This window comes from Myotis daubentonii, chromosome 8 (assembly GCF_963259705.1).
Source record: "Myotis daubentonii chromosome 8, mMyoDau2.1, whole genome shotgun sequence".
Taxonomy (NCBI): domain Eukaryota; kingdom Metazoa; phylum Chordata; class Mammalia; order Chiroptera; family Vespertilionidae; genus Myotis; species Myotis daubentonii.
In genome coordinates, this window is record NC_081847.1 from 40,819,235 (window position 1) to 40,839,700 (window position 20,466).

General features: G+C 41.3%; 1 protein-coding gene across 13 annotated transcripts in view; it reads right to left on the minus strand.

Annotated features, from left to right (window-relative positions):
• The window catches only part of TCF4 (transcription factor 4), a 345,768-nt gene extending 327,501 nt beyond the window's left edge, over positions 1 to 18,267 (minus strand). For 4 of the 13 annotated variants that reach the window (XM_059706157.1, XM_059706152.1, XM_059706158.1 and 1 more), the window contains exons 1-3: positions 16,508 to 16,692; positions 15,515 to 15,606; positions 13,724 to 13,796 (exon numbers count right to left, since the gene is read on the minus strand). In XM_059706157.1, the coding sequence (XP_059562140.1) occupies positions 13,724 to 13,796; positions 15,515 to 15,586 (145 nt within the window). In that variant the 5' untranslated portion in view covers positions 15,587 to 15,606; positions 16,508 to 16,692. Of the gene's footprint in view, positions 1 to 13,723; positions 13,797 to 15,514; positions 15,607 to 16,507; positions 16,693 to 16,925; positions 16,945 to 17,750 lie in introns of those variants that run through there. The other 9 variants (XM_059706163.1, XM_059706162.1, XM_059706149.1 and 6 more) reach the window with 6 other exon arrangements.
• Between the last annotated feature and the right edge of the window lie 2,199 nt (positions 18,268 to 20,466).

Genomic DNA, 20,466 nt, shown 5'->3' on the forward strand with positions numbered 1-20,466 from the left:
TGGAACCCGTGCCTCCAGCCACTTCACACCCCCTGCACCCATCTGCCAGACATCATTCTGAGGTACAAGTCCCAGGAAAGCCTCTCCTGACTGCTGGGCTTGGTCAGATATCCCTACTCCTAACTCATCTAATGCCACACAACTCTCAAGTGTAGAAGTTGACATTTCTTTGGTTGATGATTCAGTTAGTGTCTGTCTCCCACATTTAATCCATACAGGAGCACAAGTGTCTTGCTCATCATTTTATTTCCAGCTCCTAACATGGTCCTGACACATGGTAGAGGCTCAATAAATAATTAATTTTAAAAGTAAATACTTTCTCTGTGTATATATTTAAAAATAAATATAAAAACTTCAAGTGTGGGAATAAAAACGTTAGGCATGCAGTTGTGGGTAAAAGCAAGTTTACAGTTGTCCCTATGGATAATAATGCAATAATTAATAAATAATAATACAAGAATAAACTGTTTCACATACTCATGTCTGTAAACCTACTTTTACTCACTCCTGTATGTATCTAGTGCTCCTGAAGTATATGAATGCTATCTGTAAGTCCAAAATTTAAATTTCTGCTCCAGAAGAACCAACAGAAGATAGTTGTCATGCCTCCCAAAGAATCTCTGATTGTACATTCATAACAATACTTTTCCAGGTCTAACTTCTATAACCCTTAGAATCCATTCTCCTTCCTTAATTACACTCATGTAGAAGCACACAAGTACACAGATTCTAGGATTTCTATTTCTGAAGTCTGCACTTAGTTATATTTGAAATGTATTTTTTAAAGAAATCTAACTCTATATTTCCACATCACTAACTAAAATACTTTCCTATTGAATCACTGTAGGACTTTTACCTAACAACAGCAACATAGCGCTCCATTACAATGGTGAAGTTGAAATTTTTTCTTTATATCATAACTATGGGGAGCGAGGGGAGTTTCCTCAGCCCGGCCTGCACCCTCTCGCAGTCCAGGACCCCGGGGGGAGCAGGCCTAAGCCATCAGTCAGACATCCTTAGTGCTGCCGCAGAGGCTGGAGAGGCTCCCGGCACAGCTGCTGCACTGGCCAGCCATGAGCCAGCTTCTGGTTGAGCAGCACTCCCCCTGTGAAAGTGCACTGACCACCAGGGGGCAGCTCCTGCATTGAGCATCTGCCCCCCTGGTGGTCAGTGCACGTCATAGCAACCAGTCGTCCCGGTTGTTCCGCTGTTAGGGTCAATTTGCATATTACCCTTTTATTATATAGGACTAGAGGCCCAGTGCACAAAAATTTGTGCACTCGGGGGGAGGGGGTTCCCTCAGCCCAGTCTGTGCCCTCTCGCAGTCTGGGACCCCTCGGGAGATAACAACCTGCTGGCTTAGGCCTGCTCCCAGGTGGTAGAGGGCAGGCCCAATCCCTAGGTGCAGTCCCTTGTCGGGCTCAGAGCAGGGCTGATTGGGGAGTTGGGGCGCCGCCCGTCATGCACAGAGCAGGGCAGATCGGGAGGTTGCAATGCCACCCTCAGTCACGCTCAGGGTAGGGCCGATTGGGGGGTTGGGGCACCACCCCCTGTCACACTCAAGGCAGGGTTGATAGGGAGGTTGCGGCACCACCCCCTGTCATGCACAGAGCAGGGTCGATCAGGGGGTTGGGGAGCTCCCCCCTGTCACGCACAGAGCAGGGCCCATCAGGGAGTTGGGGAGCTCCCCCCTGTCATGCACAGAGCAGGGCCGATCAGGGGGTTGGGGAGTTCCCCCATGTCACTCACAGAGTAGGGCCGATAGGGGAGTTGGGGCACCGCCCCGTCACACACAGAGCAGGCGGATCAGGGGGTTGGGGGGCCGCACCCTGTCACACTCAGGGCAGGGCCGATGGGGAGGTTATGGCTCTACCCCGTCACACACAGGGCAGGGCCCGTGGGGGGCGGTTGGGGCATCGCCCTCTATCACCCACAGAGCAGGGCCCGTGGGGGGTGGGGGGGTTTGGGCAACGCCACTGTCACACTCAGTGCAGGGCTGATGGGGAGGTTATGGCTCTACCCCGTCACACACAAAGCAGGGCCCGTAGGGGGGTGGGGGGGAGTTGGGGCGCCGCACCCTGTCACACACAGAGCAGGGCCGATCAGGGGGTTGGGGCACCGCAGCCTGTCACACACAGAGCCGCAGGGCGATCAGGGGGTTGGGGAGCTCCCCCCTATCAGGCACAGAGCAGGGCCGATCAGGGGGTTGGGGCGCCTTCTCCTGTCATGAACATAGCAGGGTGGATAGGGAGGTTGTGGCCCCGCCCCCTGTCACACACAGAGCCGCAGTGCGATCAGGGGGTTTGGGCGCTGCCCCCTGTCACGCTGATCCCGGTGCCGGGAGGCCTCTCGGCTCCGCTGATCCCGGTGCTGGGAGGCATATTACCCTTTTACTATATAGAATAGAGGCCTGGTGCACGGGTGGGGGCCGGCTGGTTTACCCTGAAGGGTGTCCTAGATCAGGGTGGGGGTCCCCACTGGGGTGCCTGGCCAGCCTGGGTGAGGGGATGATGGCTGTTTGCAGCTGGTCACACACCCTTCAGGGTGGGGGTCCCCACTGGGGTGCCTGGCCAGTCTGGGTGAGGGGCTGAGGGCTGTTTTCAGGCTGGCGGGTGACTGAAGCTCCCAACCGCTCCTTTTTTTCTTTTTTATTTTTATTCTGGGCCAGCTTTAGCTCTCAGGCTTTGCTCCAGCTCTTAGGCCTCCGCTGTTGAAAGCAGGTTTCTGGCCTTTGTTTACCTTCTGTATTTGAAACAATGTTGCGATCCTGCTGGCTGAAGCCCGGGACTAAAGCAGGTGTCTGGGGTTTTGTTTAGCTTCTATATTTGTTACAATGTTGCTTAGAGTGCAGCTGAGAGGCCGGCAAGGCAGGCGGGGAAGCTTGGCTTCCTCCGTCACTGAAGCAAGCAAGCCTCCCTGTTCGCGTCAGCTGCCTGGCTGCCGGCCGCCATCTTGGCTGGCAGTTAATTTGCATATCTCACTGATTAGCCAATGGGAAGGGTAGCGGTCGTATGCTAATTACCATGTTTCTCTTTTATTAGATAGTATTGTATCACAAATAGGAAAAAGATATATAATACCATCCTCTCCTCAGGTATTGGTGAAAATAATACCATCCTTTCCTCACCATAGCTTCTAACCCTATAACTTGACTTGGCTCCCAAAAAACACTTATTGAATGAATAAAAAAATGATCAAATAAAAATTACTAATCTATAAATATAAAAGCCTAAGCAACCCTTACGACCAGTCAACTCAACGACCGGTTGACCGGTCACTATGATGATGCACTGTGCACTGACCACCAGGGGGCAGACGCTCAATGCAGGAGCTGCCCCCTAGTGGTCAGTGCACGCCCACAGCCGACCTCCCACTGTCCTTCCCCCAAGCAGGCCAGTCCCAATTGGTCCCAATTGGCCAGCCAGGCCGAGGGACCCCACCCGCGCACAAATTCGTGCACTGGGCCTCTAGTTGTTAATAAATCAACTGTTACTCCAGTGAACTATATGCACACTGGAAAAAAAGAATAAGATGATATGCATTCATCCCTTTCACTTTCCTGAAAATTTCAACATCCTCTAAATAACCAGGCCTTAAACAACAATGAAATTTTTAAAGTAAAATTAATTGAAGTAATTATGAAATAGTCTCACCCTGTCTGAAATATTTCTCACCTACTAAAACCACAAAGGAGTAAAGTGTAGAATTCTTGAAGGAGAGGAGCAGTGCAAAGGTACAACTACTTAAGAGATTCATAGTTATACATGGGCTGAAAAAATAAACTGAAGAATAAAAAGAGAGGAAGAAAATTAGGGGAAAATTAGGGAACAAAAAAAATAATAACCTTGTGGCTAAAAGCAACTAGATGAAGAATCAGAGTGCCCACAAGAGAACAGAAAAGCATTCAATGGTTTGGGACACCAGGCAGCAGACACTGGTATTCAAGAATGCAAACAACAAACAATTATTATTGGAACAAGAATTGAAATTGATATTGTTTGGTCTTTCTTTTCAAAATTACAAAATTAAATTACGTATAAAATTGTATATTAAATCTTGTAATACTACCACTTGATGATAAATTTGTTTTTTTCAGAGTTTAAAAAATTCTGAGTTGCAAAATATCCAAATATAAGTCCCTTATTTCTGACAGTGAAGAAAAAATTTTGGGAATACACAGGTCTGTAACTGACATTTTTTTAAAAATAGGTCCAAAATATTCTTTGTCATAAAAATTTTGTTTATACTCTGAAGCAAGCACAAACATTCATTAATAAATTCTTCCTAACCCAATTTCACCCATCAGTTGCATTTCTGGCATCCTGTGGAAACTGGGACTATGTGCTACTCTACTTGGAGGTCACAGAGAGAAAGACATCTTAACTTGAATTCACCAATACCTGAGGAGAAGATGGTATTATATATCTTTTTCCTACTTGTAATGTAATTATGATAGATTTTACCCAAAGGTATATCTGACCACTTCATAATGTTTTTACAAACATTATTAAGTTTTGGCTAAGATCACAATATCTTTCAAAATGTTTTCTAAATGCATTTCTGAATGTATTACCTGGCAATAATAACTATCACATTTCCCTGCAAGCTTTTGAATCAAAAGAAGTGGCATTGGTAATGTTGATGGCAGCAATAATAAAAATTATAAAGATGAATATTTTTGCAAACTGAAAATATTTTTAAATATACTATAAAACCCCTCTTGAAGTTCACTGAAGCATTTCAAACTTTTTTCAGTTTTAAAATACAGGCTTTGAGACTCTATCACTTTGTCAATATCAAATAGCTACTTAGCAATAAACAATACAAAAGAATCTAGATTTCCAGATCTCAGTTAAATAATTTTCTTCAAGGTAGCTATTGCTGTCAATCAAATAAATTTCCATTGCTGAAGGATATAATAGGAAGAGTTTGAAACTGGAAACATAAAAACTTCAATATCCATCCTGATACTACTATTAAAAACATATATCTTTGGATGGAACTGAATTATAAACGCTAACATCCCCCCCAAAAAACAATCCCAAAATCGGAAAAGAAAAAAGAAAAGCATCCAAGACAGAGATGTTTTCCTGGAAGTCACTGCAGGTGCCTGGACCAGAGCTGATGTCACCGCAGAGCTGCGAGCCTCCTCCTCTGTACCTGCTTCACAGTGATCTTGACCCCAAGCCCTCTGTCCCAATACCCCCAGGTCAAAATCTCGGGCCTCCTCTTCAGGGATCAGTATCAGTTGTCCACAAGGCTTTCACTATTAATTTCCCTCAGCAAGAAAACAGTTTTTATTTATCTAAAATCCCACAACATGAATGACACTTGTCTTCTGGACACTGAGTATTAATTATAAATGTGGTTTTCTATTTTTCCTGTCAGAATATATGCCCCCTTGGGGCAGAGCCTATCTCCCACAAAGCCCTCTATGTGGAATAGTTGCTAATACAGTGACCTGAACACAGCATATACTGAAAATATATGGTGTCCCCAAAACATGCATACACGCACTTAGAATAATTATAAAATCGGTGTTTATTAAAATACATTTCATTTTCAAAATTGAGCTATCGGCTGTTAAAGTATGTATACATTTTTTGGGACACCCTATATATATTAAATGCGCCCTCAGTAAGAATGACTATAGGTAACCAGCTAGGTAGATAAAGTATCCTATGTCCACTGCCTACATATTAAAACCCGAGGGGCAAAACTGAACCTATGCCAGAAATCTCCAGGTGGTGATATAAATAAATACACCTTTCTAAACTATTATCAAGTTTTACTAATCTTAAGTGGATATAAGAGTAAAGACTGACAAGGTATGCCAAATTTGCATGTTTTTCCTGTCTTGCACTTCAGCATATTACACAATATCCAACCTAGTGTCCACAACTATCATTTCAATATCCTCCTTCACTCAAGCTCTTTTCCCAGTTTAGCAGTCTCTAAATATCTTATATTTAAGACTTAACTTGAGAAATCTGAAATTAAATCCTTCCATTTAGATGCCTTGCGATTCAGCTAAGGACCCCAAAAGGGAATGTTTAAATTAATGGAAGATTAAAGCAAGGAAGAACATTCTAAAAGGTATTCCGTAATGGGGCTTTGTCACCACCTTCTCTGTTTTATTGTGAAAGTAGTCTTTTCCCAGGGGGGCTAAGAGTTTATATGGCAAGCATTGGTCCAGTTTAACTATTTGAAGTTTAAAATGTCAGAGCAGAAGAAAAGTTTGTAATGGAAACGCTGACATGCCATGAAGTAAAGAAGCACAGGCAGGTGCTCCTGGAACCCAGGGTCATAATTCAATCAAGCTGTATTTTGACGTCATCTGTTACAGAAAAAGCCAAATGGTTTATGAACAGCACCAGAACCCCCGAGATTAAATTACAGCCCTGATATTTAATCATGAGTCTTACTGTGTTATTTCTAATAACACAATACATTTTAACAGTTATTCGTCAACTGCCTTAGCCAAATTAGAACACGTGATGACAAGTGAGCCGGATTACGATGTCCATCTCTCACAGCCTGAATTTTTATTATTTTTTCAGAAATGGTAGATTATACAAGTTTTCCTCTTCTTAAGAAATATACAGTTGGTACCAACGGACTGAGTCCAAACCTTAATTAAAAGCAGCGTGGGGCCCTAACCAGTGGGTCAGGACATCTGTATTTGTGTTCTTTTATGGCCAAATAACCAACTGTATGATCTGGACAAAAGACATGTAGCCCTCCCAAACCTTGTCTCCTGTAATAACAGAGCATCTCAAAGTCTCCTGTAAATCTAAAGTTTTATAAATTATTTAACTGAAAAAAAAAAACAATATTATGTAGTTTCTTTGGGATTCCCTGAGTATCCAAATGCAAAATTTTTATAGCTGAAAAGATGAAGTTTTAATTCAATTAAAATCACTGATCAAAGAGACATTCTAGTACATGTGGAATTGTAAGCTAAACTTTTTAGAGGCAATATCAGCATCAGCAAATACAACGGGTCTTTAAAAAGTAATGTACACATACTGTTGAATGTGTGAAAGGTTGTTTGCAAAACAAATCAATACAGGCACATCCAACAATGAGTTGCAGTTAATAAACTACATATAGTAATTACCACCAATGGCAGTCTAGAAAGTCATTCATTAAATGTTAATTGTCACACAAAAGTACAAAAGCATCCACTTGAACGATAGTGTAGCTGCACATTTAAGTAAAATACTTTCTTACAGCTCAGAAGTTTATCCATATAAACTGATTTTAAACACACCTGGGTATTTGATATGCTGATTAATCGGGCCTTATTTATTTTTGAAATGAAAATAAACATGACAACCTTTTCAACACTTTTGTTATTCATATATGAGTCTGATATAAAACATAAATATTACTTACAGCAAAGTGCTACCAATCTTCTTTAAAGATTAAATTGCTACTTCTCTTATGTCTCTCTCATAAACATCAAGAGTCATATGGTTTAAAACTATACACCTGAAACTCCTGTGCATATTTTATTGCTGAGTCTAAGTAGGCACAGATTTTGAAAATGTATTATAAACTTGGTGGTCAATTTTAAAAATTTTATTCAGAGTAATAAGAAACCATAACAAAAGTAACCTTTAAAAAAAAAAACAACCCTATTATGTACCTTACTTTCTCTAATACTTAGCACTATCTAATTAACTTGAAGGAACACCTGGTCATACAAAATAGCTCATAAAAAAAAAATAAGGAAAGAGGGAATTTTTTTCTGTTTCTACCTAGCTGAATTTCGATCCTACGTCTGTGCAAGTTCTGATTTACTGAATACATAGATATAAATTCTAAAGGTTGGCCCAAGAACATTTTGGTTCAAGACTTGTAAACTGAAGAACGTTTAAAACACACCATGTTCCTTATTAGGCAACTTAAGATCTGTTATCTTGGCTTATGGGAACTGATCTAAATAGCATCATAATACTAAACGTTGAAAATCACAGGCCTGGGGCCCCCCAGACTCAACTCTGTGCCTTGGACGAGGTTGCAAACTTCCAATGTAAAATACAGTTTACCATTAGGAGGAAATGTTTGATCTGTAAAGCTTACAAAATTACTTTGTTTATCATAGCAGATGAAAGCAAAAAGAAATAATTTTAAGCTCAAAACAAAACTGTTTATATGACAGTCTTTACTGCTTCATGATTCTAAGCATTTAAGACAGATTCGAGCAATTAACAGCCTAAACTTTCATTACATAGTTCTATTATATATGTTTATGTGACTTAGCTGCTCATCTGTTATTTAAGTGATTTCCTCATTACAATAGTAGGGTAAAGATAATTTGCTGATGCTGTCAAAAATGTTAAGCATTTCAGTCTCAACAGATCTTGGATCCCCACGTTTGTTTAATGCACTTTATTTACTTAAGTCATGTCAAATAGAGTATTGCTTCTTCCTTCTGAATTTAGAAAATGCAACATTTTAAGCATATGTCTGATAAAAGAATATCAAAACTTCCATACTGCTTATTTTAGAGATGCTGATAGAATTTAGGATTATTGTTCTTAGATATTAAGTTCCAAAGATCTAACAATGAACTGCAAAAGTTCTTTTACAGTGAAAGGCAAAAAAAATCTTTATTTCTTTAGATATTAACAGAGCAGGCTTCATTACCTCAACTTTCAGTACATAAAAATAAATGAAAACAAAATATTTTCACTGGCACCTATGGAGACTGTCAGTTGAATAAAAGCACAACTTTGAAAATATCTACTATATTTTCCTTGTAATAATAACAATAGTAATAATAACAATAGTGAGACATACAAAGACACAGTGAAATCCAACATCAATTAGAAGGCTAGCTTTTATTTGGATACTAATGCAGGAAAAGTAATGGGCCTGAGTTTATATCATTTCTTAAATATGTTTTTTAAAATGCTTATCTACTCTAGCCTGGCTGGTGGCTCAGTTGCTTGGAACATCATCCCCTACACCAAAAGGTTACGGATTCGATTCATGGTCAGGGCATATAACTCGGTTGCAGGTTTGATCCCTGGTAGGGGATCATAGGGAGGCAGCCGTTCGATGTTTCTCTCTCACATTGATTTCTCTCTGTCTGTCTGTCTGTCTCTCTCTCCTTCTCTCTCTCTCACCCTTCATCTCTCTCTAAAAATCAATAAACATATCATCGGGTGAGGCCAGGCCTCAATAATGCATTATTATCCCTATATAATCTTGAAAAAGTAAGCTATATCTAACTTTTTTTGTCAGTGTATGCATGTGTGAAAAGGATATTGAGTTGGGCAAACCTGGGTTTTAAACCTAATTCATTATAGGCTGCCTTGAGAGCAAGTTGTCTAACATCTTTGAATCTCAGTTTCCTCATCTATGAAATGAGCATTGTAATCTTTGTAATTCTCACTTCGTTCTTGTGAGAATTTTAAAAATATAATATATATAAGGCACATAGCATACCTCTTGGTGTATTAGGAAGCACTTTAATTTTGTCAGTTTTGTACCACTCCACACCCTACTTTTCAATGTAACATCTTGCAAACAGTCCCAGGGGAGTTTGGGCTAAAGAGAATGATCAATATCCAAAATTCAGTTCCAAACCTTAGAAAGTATTCAAAGGACTCATGCACATGCTGAAGCATTTGTATGCACAAATATCAACACATAAATCCTAATACTTTATTATGCAATACAAATTACAGCAAAACACAGTAGTGAAACCAATGTTATTCCAATAAAGGATTTGCAGAGCCATAGAGAATTAGCAAATCAAAATGTGTTCTTTTAAAACAGCAAATAAAGGCACAGAAATTCCTTAACTTGAGCCTCAGTTTTCTTTGGTTGTATAAAGCTAAGCAGTTTGTATCTTCTATATCCCATGATTCTAACATAATGGGTTTAATACCACTTTACTTATTAACCTAGTAAATTACTCTGCTCTTTACAAAAAAAAACATGCAACCATTATGACTTGCACTGTAATAGTAAGGTTGTTTTAAAACACACACACACACACACACACACACTTAACTCTACTCAACAAACACTTTTAAGGGGAGACCAATTTTTCTTCATGCCATAACCTTGAATTCAAACTAGTGGAAATCAATTCAGGATGCTGACCATTGAATTTCTCTGTGGTACAGTACTACCCCCTGGATTTGTTTTCTTCTCCCTGAATTCACTAAATTGATGGTTTGTTTTGGTGTCATGTGGATAAAGGCTAACTAACTTGTATGAATATCAAGAAATGTTTTTCCTCTTTAAAAAATGCCATGCCAGAGATGTGGTGTATTTTACTACTGCTCTTAATTGTCCAAACACCCATTGATTTGGCAATCTTTAACAAATGCTGAACACCTAAGCAAAGCTAAACAGTTACAGGAGAAAAAGCTCAACTTTTAAACTGAGGGAGGAAGATGCAGTATCCATCACAGACTAACTGTAAATACATGTAACAGATGTGACTAGGGTTGTTCTGGAGTATAGATAATCCTAATGGCCCAACTTTAAAACTACTTTTTAAAAAGATCCTAAAGCTAGCATGTTTATCTTTTGCTTATACAGGACTCAAAGTAACCAAATAAACAGTATCTTTGTTATATCAGAAAATTAAGCCCTTGTTAACCAATAAATTATAGACTCTAGGAGCATTTTTTTTTTCTTTTGGTAACTTTGCCATCCTACGTTTTAATGAGAATAATTTTCCAATTATCCAGGCATGTGGATACTTTTAGTTTGTTTTAAGATCAATGATATAACGGATATTAAATCTCTTTGTATAAGTTACCATATGGGTTACAACTATTTCTTAAAAATAATTCCAGAGACCACCAATCTCCCAGTTAAGGTCATCGTAGCTCTGAACTATCATGGCTGAATTGTTTTAGTGCTCTCTGCTGAACACCTGCAAACATCAAACAAAAACTGCTGGTCCTTTCCTGGGTTGACAAAAGCCTTTCATGTGAAAAATGCTCCCTGGGAATGTCAGGCTGTAGCTCAGGTTACATTCCATTCTCCCTAGCAGCCTCCCCATTTCTTAAGGTGGTAGGAAAAACCATGTTTGTGAAATGAAAGATTAAAGGGAATATGGCCACACTTTATTTTCATTCTCACATTGCAAATCACGATGGAGCATCCTACATTAATGAAATCAAAAGCTACTGGGAACTTTAAGCATGAAATATGACCAAGACTCCCTGAAAAGCTATAGCTGCTTTTTCAAATATGAACAGTTTACTTATAGCTTGGATCGTTTTTTCCTGGACCCAAGTTGCAAAGCTACCCATGAAAGTGACATCTGAGATCACTCAGGACAATGGAAATGAACCTGAAATAAATTTAGAAAATTATTCCTCTGTCCAAAGTTACCTCATTCATCCTTCCAGTTAAAGGCCAGTTTTCCTGATTTTTTAAATTCGTTATGCTTTAAAAAGACTTTATCTTTGTGGATAAATGATTTACCTTATTGAGTGGAAATATAAGCCATTTACTTCACTAATAGCCCTGTGTTCAAATATGCCTCGAATAGATGAGAAAAACCAACACTCCAATCTGTACCCCATATATTATAGTCACCATCGTACTGCACTGGATGAATACCTTGCATTTTCAATCCAGTACCCCAAACAAAAGAGCCACACATTTTTACCTTTACAGGACAACATTTGGGCCAGAAAACTACACCTGTGGTACAATGTAACTTAAAGTTCGACACCTTGAAATAATCACAGCATCTTCATCAGAAATACCATAACATCACACTAAGGATGAAGTCTCTGTCTGAGTTCATGTATGCTTGTATGTATATGTGTACACACACACACACACACACACACACACACACAGAGTTGTCTTAAGAACTGTGTAAGTTTAAATATATGATCACATATTCATATTTGTCCAGCCTATACTCCCTATAAACACTTAAAATAAACATCATAGCAAGGACTCTATCTATATGTGAACTCAGAAATTTCATGCTTCTGATTCACCTCACTTTATGAAGCCATACCTAAACTGACATAACTTAAGAAACCCCAAATGTGTCAATTTTCACAAAGTGCAAAAGAGTATTTTGCACTGACTTTGAAAGCAGCCTATCTCTGTACTTTTCTGACATAATCTACTTCTAGAGTTAAAGTAAATACACATTTTCTTAAGTAATATGATCAAGAAAAGTATTGTCAGAGATAAAGTTAGCTACTGTTTGGAATGTCTAACATGAAACATTAATTTGTCTAGAAGAGACACTTGTGTTCACCTTTACTTCAAAGTTGTATAAGGCATACAGAGATCTCCAAGATATAAGACTAAAACAAAAAAATTAAGTCCCATTAACACTCCTTTCTTTCTCCTCAGGTTCATTAGATTGCCAGTGCTAGGCAATCAGCTCTCACAGGGCCAGGGCAGTAAAACACAAACCTATGGAGAATAGTACTTTAATCAAAGTGGACCCCAAAAAAACAAAAGATAAAATATAACTATAGGAGGCCTCTCATATTTTATAAATCAAGCTACAGAGTCTAAAATTCCCTTAGACTTATGAGTGCCAGAAGAAGGAGAAGTAGCTTACTTGGAAATGAGCAACTTGTAGAAGCCATTCATTTTATAAAAATATACCAATTACACAAATCACAAAGGTGAACAGATTTCTCACTGCTATGAAATTTAAGCGATGTGAAATTATAGTCAATAGTTAACAGACAATTCCACTAGCATCTCAGAGCTAAAAAATGTCAACATTTACCAGCCTGACTTAAGAATAGCACTCTGGCTAATGTACTGCTATGTCCCACTGCCAGAACGAAAACACTGCAGCTGTTTCACCAGCAGAAATGGATTTCAGCGTTGAGCCTAAAGAATAGCAGGCAGCAATGTATGCCTCCTTTTGATAGGAGATTCAGTGGACAAAATAACAAACACATTTTAACTAAATATATTTTCAGTCTGCACTTTTAATAAGAGACCGTCAGAGAGTCCCCTATTAAAACTCCTCCTTAGATGCCAGATAATCAATGCGCACCCAGTTTCCTTTGTGAATAGCGCTAACGTCTCTTTTAAGCATCACCCAAAGACCTTTCGTTTAGAAAATGTGAGGTTCTTCCCAATTTGCAACTTTAAATATAGCAAAAATTCATTGCACACATGATACATAGGGGAAAGAAACAGCTAGAGCATCAGAAAGGATATTTTAAATATAAATGAATTCGTATTTAGCTCAGCTTAGCAAGAGGCTTTCTATTTACAGTTATGGTTTACTACACAGCATTCAGCTGCAAAATTAGACTCATTTCTTTAAAAGGGTTAATTATACATAGAACCTAATAAAATTGATATTATTTACAAGGGATTTTCCCTTTTTATGAAAGTTAGATTTTCCCCCTCTATTTTCAAATAGGGAACATTAATTTATTTCCCTCATTTTAACATTGGCCTTATCTTCACATGTTTGATTATAACTGTATTAGAAAATTGCTTTTAAATTAAGTAATGGAATTCTGAGACAGTTTCCTTGATTAAAAAAAAAAAGGCCTAATTTTAATTTTGCAAAAGATGACATTTTGTGTAAGTTATACCACTGATGGATAATGAAATAACCATATCATTACAGGCTAAAATTTCAATGACTTTTTCAGAACACTTCAACAGAGCCAAAAATATACAATGAGTGAATAAACAGCAAAGAATATTTAACTACACACTAAGACAAGAATTTACATACTTGAGCCAGTAAAATGTCCACTCGCCAAAGAAGTTGGTCCATTTTTCCCACTGCTCACAGGAGGTGAAAACATCTAAAAGAAACAAAGAAATATTACTGTTGTAAAGAAGACATTTGCTCCTTCAGAGTTCATCAAAGATCTCTCATACTCTCACTATATAACTTAGAGTTTATGCTAAGGGCTCATCTTAGTAAAACACATCACCATCCAACTTAGAACTAAAGCAGGCACAACATTGGCAATCACCCCCTCCGCCCCCATTACCACTCCTTTCTTTTTCCTCAGGTTCACTAGATTGCCAGTACTAGGCAGTACTACCACATTTTAAACAAACACAGTCCCCATAATGTTATCAAGATTCAGTTTGGAGGGCAGCAGCCTCTCTAGAAAACACTAGTTTTACAAAGGAGAAGAAAAAAGTTGTTTGTTTTATATGAAAACCTTGGCCATAAACGTGGCAATGTCCATTTCCAGCCCGTATAGGATTTGCTTGTTATATGTGAACCCAAATAAAAATAAAAGTGCCACCTGCACTAAATTCTCATTTCATCTCTAACATGAGAGCAATTTGAAGCAAGACACTCTCTCTCTCCTCTCTCTCTCTCTCTCTCTCTCTCTCTCTCACACACACACACACACACACACACACACACACACACTCACTCTCACTCTCACTCTCTCTCTCTCTGTTTCACTCCCTCTTCTCTCCAGCATTTATTTCGACCCTAATTGGTTTCCCTCTTCTTCCACGTATCTAGTGGGCAATGCGCACCTTCCCTGGGTCAGAGCCTGCAAAAAGCAAAGGAACGAACGGAGAAAGTGCAGCAAGCAGAAAGGGGGCTCCGAAGCTGCTAGAGCTATGTTTCCTGGCAAAACTTCCGAAAGCCATTTCTCCAAAAGAAGGTCTAGAAGAGCAGCAGCACAGCAGCAGCAGCAGCAGCAGCAGCAGGGGCGGCAGCGGCAGCAGGAGCAGCAGCAACATGAAAGGGCCCCACTTAGAAGGTGGTTTGGATTTTATTTATGTGTTTTGTGGATTCTTTTCATTTTGCTTTGCAAATGCATCTTACACCAAACTCATCTGCCACTGAAAATCAATTCCCCTGACATGAGTGAGACTTGGTTTGGGAAAGGGAAGCAAAGGGATGGAGAAGGACCAAGTACAGCTATAAAACTCCACAAGTGTATAAGTTCTTCTTTGTACTGATCTCATAACTATGACATGTATAAAAACAGTATAAAGGGTTCTAAAGAATGTACGCTCAATATATACATGAGTATCCAGAATCCCAGGGGGGAAAAAGTAACTAGGTAACTACAGGTCCTGCTAATCCAAAGCATCATCAGTTTAAAACTTTAAGAGACAACGGGGTCTCCTATTTTCTCTTTTCCATTTCCAGGAAAAATAAGTAAATAAATAAAATGAGTAGTGCTCCAAGTATTACTACTTCCAGGGTTCAGAGAAGGCCAAGTTTTAGGGGTGAGTTGCCATTTTAGGGGTTTCTGTTTTTCCTTTCCATTGGGGTGAGATTCAATTATTCTGGGGGATTTGTGGGTATGGAATTCAAGGCAAGTTATTAGACTCTGGGGGAAAAAAAGCCTGAATCGTTCATCACACCCAAAAATTGTAGTTGAAACTTATCAAAAACACCTTCATTTTACTGAGGATTCAGCCAATTAAAAATTATTTCTGTCCTTTAGATGACTATTGGTTTCTAGCTCAGTGTTTGGGTTTTTTGTTTTGTTTTGTTTTGTTTTCACAGCTGTTGTTAGTTTCCACCGTTCTTTCTTACCGCACTGAAATCCAGTAAATCACTCAGCTCTTTGTCCGTCCCTAAGGCAGCCATTCGCTGTTGGTGATGCATTTTAGCAAAATCACACAAACCTAGAAACATGGAAATAACCGCAATCAGAAAATCCAGTCCCAATCCTTGGGAGAAAACACAATCGGATTTTTGGAGACTGGGGGGATTGGGGGTGAGGATGTGGGGGCGGGTAGGATTAAGGTGGAAAGGAGGGAGGGATGGGAGAGTTGTTTTGTTTTGTTTTTTAAAGATGGAATAGGCAGCAATAGCAAAAAAAAAAAAAAAAAAAGCGATATTGATACTGTATCTCCAAAGAGACGATCAAAACTGGTAACATCCACTATAAAACCAAATCCGGGAAGTAAAAAAAAAAAAAAGAGCCGCTCTTCAGCGCATCATTTTATGCAACAGGAGGTAGAGCGAGAAATGAATGGATCATAGAGAAAAGAGAAACTACTGAGAGCGATCCGGTCTCAACTTTCCCCCCACCCTCCATCCCACCCCCTCGCACACACTCACACACACGCACGCACACACTCACACACACCACTCCCCCCCGCATTTCAAAGTAGCTATAAAGAAATTAAAGATGAGCGTCTCTGGAGTGAAAACACGTCCAAAGGGGGAGGGGTGACAGGGTCGGAGGAAGGGGGGGGGGTGGCGAGCAGAGTGGAGGGTCGGGTCCTGTAATTGTCCAGCACCCTAATTTGTGAAAGAAAGGGTGGTAAAAAATTAAAGTCAGGCCCTTGGCAAAGTCCTCCGTCCCTCCGAGCGGCAGGGCTGGGGAGGGGCGGCGGGGAGGGGGGCCGCGGCGAGGGGGAGGGAAGAGGCGCGGGAGGGGAAGGGGTGTCTCCGCTGGGAGCGCCGGGAGCCAGGAGCCCGCGGCACCGGAGGCGCGGAGCCGCGTGCGGGGCCGCCCAGCCCAGCCCCGCGCCTTCCCGGCGCAGCAGCCCCGCCGAGCCCGCCGGCGCCGGTACCTACCGCCCGCGCGCGAGAAGGGGCTCCCGGTGCAGCGCCGGCGCCGAGGCGGCGTTCATGTCTAACCACGGCCGCCGCCGCCACCGCCTCCTTCCCCGCCGCTCCTGCTCCTGCCCCGCCGCCGCCGCCGCCGCCGCCACTACCGATCCGCAGACACACAGCCAAGATCCCTGACTCTTAACACCAACTCTCTTCTCCGGGGAGGGGAGGGGACGAGGGAAGGGGGGAGGGGGAACACGCCGAGGCGCACGGAATTGCAAGTTCAGCAAAGAAATGGGTGGGGGGGCTCCGGGGAGACGCGGCTCCCGCGGATCGGGCTGGTTGGGATGCACCCCCCCCACACCCCCCGCTGGAAAAAAGGAAAAAATCTCAACACCTCCCCCGCCTCGCGAAAAAACACAAACGAAAACCCATCGAGCACCTCATCGCCCCTCAGACCGTCAATTACAATCTGAAGGCTGAACAGTACGCGTTTTGCCCGCTTCTGCCCTCGGAGGCACTTTGAAATGTATTCGAGTTTACATCTCCGCACTTCTTTCTTTCCCCGGCTCCCGTCCCCTCTCACTCGCACGTCTACACACGGCAAAGCAAGTTTACACTAGGCTGCAAACACACGTGATGCAAAAAGACTTGGCCAAGAGGAACGATATTTTTCTTTTCCATCTATAAACCGAGCCACCGTTTGCTGGGGAGATTCTCATTTCAGTAGTTTTTCGTTGGGGGCGAAGCCTTAATTGCATACTTTCTTTCCCTCCCTTTTAAGCCACAAAATAGTATAGCTGCAAACTTTGCCAAAAAGGAAAAAAAAAAAAAAAGAGGCAATTTTTGAAGGGGGATGTTGTTTTGTTTTTACACTTGAGTTCCTAGGCACGCTAGGTCCCCGTTCGCCAGCACTGTAAGTTTTTAATTTCAGCATTTACCATTACAGGCCCTGCATGCTCTTAAAACATACTTTTTTTACATCACTTCTTTAGGATAGAAATTAAGCTTCATAATTCTATCGGTTCAGAATTGCAAGCGTGCTTTATCCAGTATATGCAACATACGCAATTGTAACGTGTTAAAATACACATTCTGCAAAACCCTTTATTGCTATATGTGGGAATACATACACAACATGCACACATTTTTTTTCCCATTGGCAATTATTTAATAGGTTCCTTTTGTTTTAATAAAACATTGGGATCGATATTTTAAAAAATTAAATTCAATAACAGTTTACTCTGACAGCAAATTGTAACGTTACCTTAAATGGCCACAAATATGCTCACAATATTCCAAGGAAAGTGACTTTAAAAAGAGAAACAAAAATCTTCTGCAAGTACTTAGTATCTCACATGTGTGTCCCCCAAAAAAGTACTTTAACTGGCACTCAGTCCTGCTCCAGGGATATCCACAGAATACAAGACTATGCACCTGGCTGTGGTTTTTGCATTTTCCACCATAAAACTGCAACAAAATCCCCTCCCCCAAAAAAGAAATCATTAAAAAAAAAATCCAACAACTTTTTCTTATTGTTTACAAAAAAAATCAATACAGGATAGTTATCATTTTTCCTCAAACCAATCTTGGTGGTGGTGGGGTTTTTTCTCTTCTCCTCTCATCAAGTCTTAAACTTGTTCCAAGTTTAGAAGTGTCTCATCATCCTCCTCCTCCTCCTCATCACCATCACCATGGACTCCCCCGTGGAGTCACATTGATGATAATAGGTTCCCCTGAAAGATACATTGTAATCCATTCACATCCGGGCACTGCGGGCTTATAAAGAGAAGGCGCCGCGGCCGCGGCTGCTCCTCCAGACAATGACTCGGGAGGGCGGGGCGGGAGCGGGAGACCATCGAGAGGTAAACACCGCGCCTAGAGCGGCGCCCAAGATGGCGGCTCTTGCGGGCCACGCCTCCTCTCGAACCGGGGGGCGGGCGTCGCGCCGCGGGCCGAAATGCAAGGGCTCCCAAGGCCGGGGCCGTGAGCGTCCCTCCGTACTTCTTCTTGGTCCCATTCCTGGGCCTTCCGTTCACTCAGAAGTGGAGTTTCTAAATTAAGGACTGAAACCCAGACTTCCGAGGGAGTCAGCTCCCCTGGCTCACCCGGAGGGGGGCTCCACGGAGGCCGCGCCCGCCTCCCCGACGGGGCAGCCTCCAGCCCGGTGCTCTGGCCGCGTGAAACCCAACCTGACTCAGGGAGACCTGCGCGTCCTGGGGAAAGTCCCCGGAGCCACGCTGCAGCTCCTGGGCCTGAAGAGGCACGTGGGTCCTCGCCCCCTGCGCCACCCACACACCTCTCCCCCCGGGCCCCAGGGAAAGTGAGGACTTTGCAGGGCTCGGAAACCTCCACTTGGGAAAGACCTTCATTTACTGCGTTGTGGACTCAGATTGAGTTTGTACCGGGAAGCAGTACTGAATCAACTTCTAGTTCTTGCCAAGCAATTACCGTCTCTAGTGTGTTTTCTAGTCTGTGAAATGCAAAGAACAATACCCACCTTAAGAGTTCCTAAGAATGAAAAGAATAAAGTTAAAGATGGAGCAACCACTAAAATCATTCCTTTCCATCTATAATCCTTGCTAAACCGACTGATAGCTCTAATCTAGTCCATCGGATTTTCAGGGGAGGTTTTTCTTAACAGTTAATTTGGCCCGAAATCTCTTGCAGTTGCTGACAGAGACCTCTCACACACTATGCATTTCAGGGACAGCCTCCTTCCTGCACTGTATTCCTGCAGGCTGAGTCCAACCTTAATATAAAGGGATCCCTGTATCTGTATCAGTCAACCAATGGGCTGACAGATGCCCTATCCAATCAGAATGATAGTTATACCCTCATTTGCATCTTTACTAACCAATCAGAGCAGCTCCTAAAAGAACATTCAGAATGTGCTATCCTGACCAACCAAAGGACAGTGTTATTTTGACCAATCAGACTGTACAAACTTGGAATCCTCATTTGCTTAAAAATGGACCAATCAGGGACTAGGGTGGGACTTTCTATATAAAGAGTAGACTTACCTTTGTCTCCATGGAATGCACTTTTGGTTTCCTCCTGAGGCTGCTTTCCCAGTTTGGAAACAGAACTTTGGAATAGTTTCTTTTCTTTCTGCGCCCTAGATTGGACACCTGTTGGCATTAAATTGGTGGCAGCGACCTTTTGTTCACGTAATGTTGAGTAGCTTAATCCAGAGCAGTTTAATAAGTGATTAAAAAAAAACCTAAATTATACAACTTTATATTAATATGCCCACCTTTGAAGCCAAGCCATCTATGATCAGAGTCAACATCCAACTATATCCTTATACTGTCTGGCAGCAGGAATGTCCTCATCTCTATTCTCTGATATAGTTTTGTGGAAGATTAATTTTCAAGATCTTTTGTTTATATGTAAGTTTTTAGGGAACAAGAATTAGGGCATTTATACTTTGTTTCCTGTCTGTTGACACATTGGGAAGATTCCTGTGTTCTGGTTTCTTTCCATGTTCTCATCTTAAAATAACATTTTTACATTTAGACACTACTTTATGCTGCATTATCAATCAAAAGTATTATCTCTGTTTCTCAGCAGAAGCCTCTACAGGCTCTACTGAGATGATGTAATAAAAAGACCATAAACGTTTGTTTAGGAGAAATATTCCACTGGCTCTACCTCTTTAATCAGCTCTGTGACCTAAGGCTTGGCGTCATTGTCTTTTACAGAAAAATGCAGAGCTAGATGAAATAATCCCATAAAATTCCTTCTACGTTTTAGATTTTAACACACACCCTTTCTCCTGAATTTCAAGGGGAAATAAATGATCTGTCCAGAAATCAATGATAGGATCAGGTCTGGGACCTAAAGCACCCAATTGATGGCTAGTGATTTTTTTTTTAACTGCATTCTACAATCAGAAAACCATGAAACTACGTTTCTTATTTTAAAGTAAGGAGCAAATTTGGGTGTTTTTTTAATGAACTATCAGAAGACTGGGTATACTT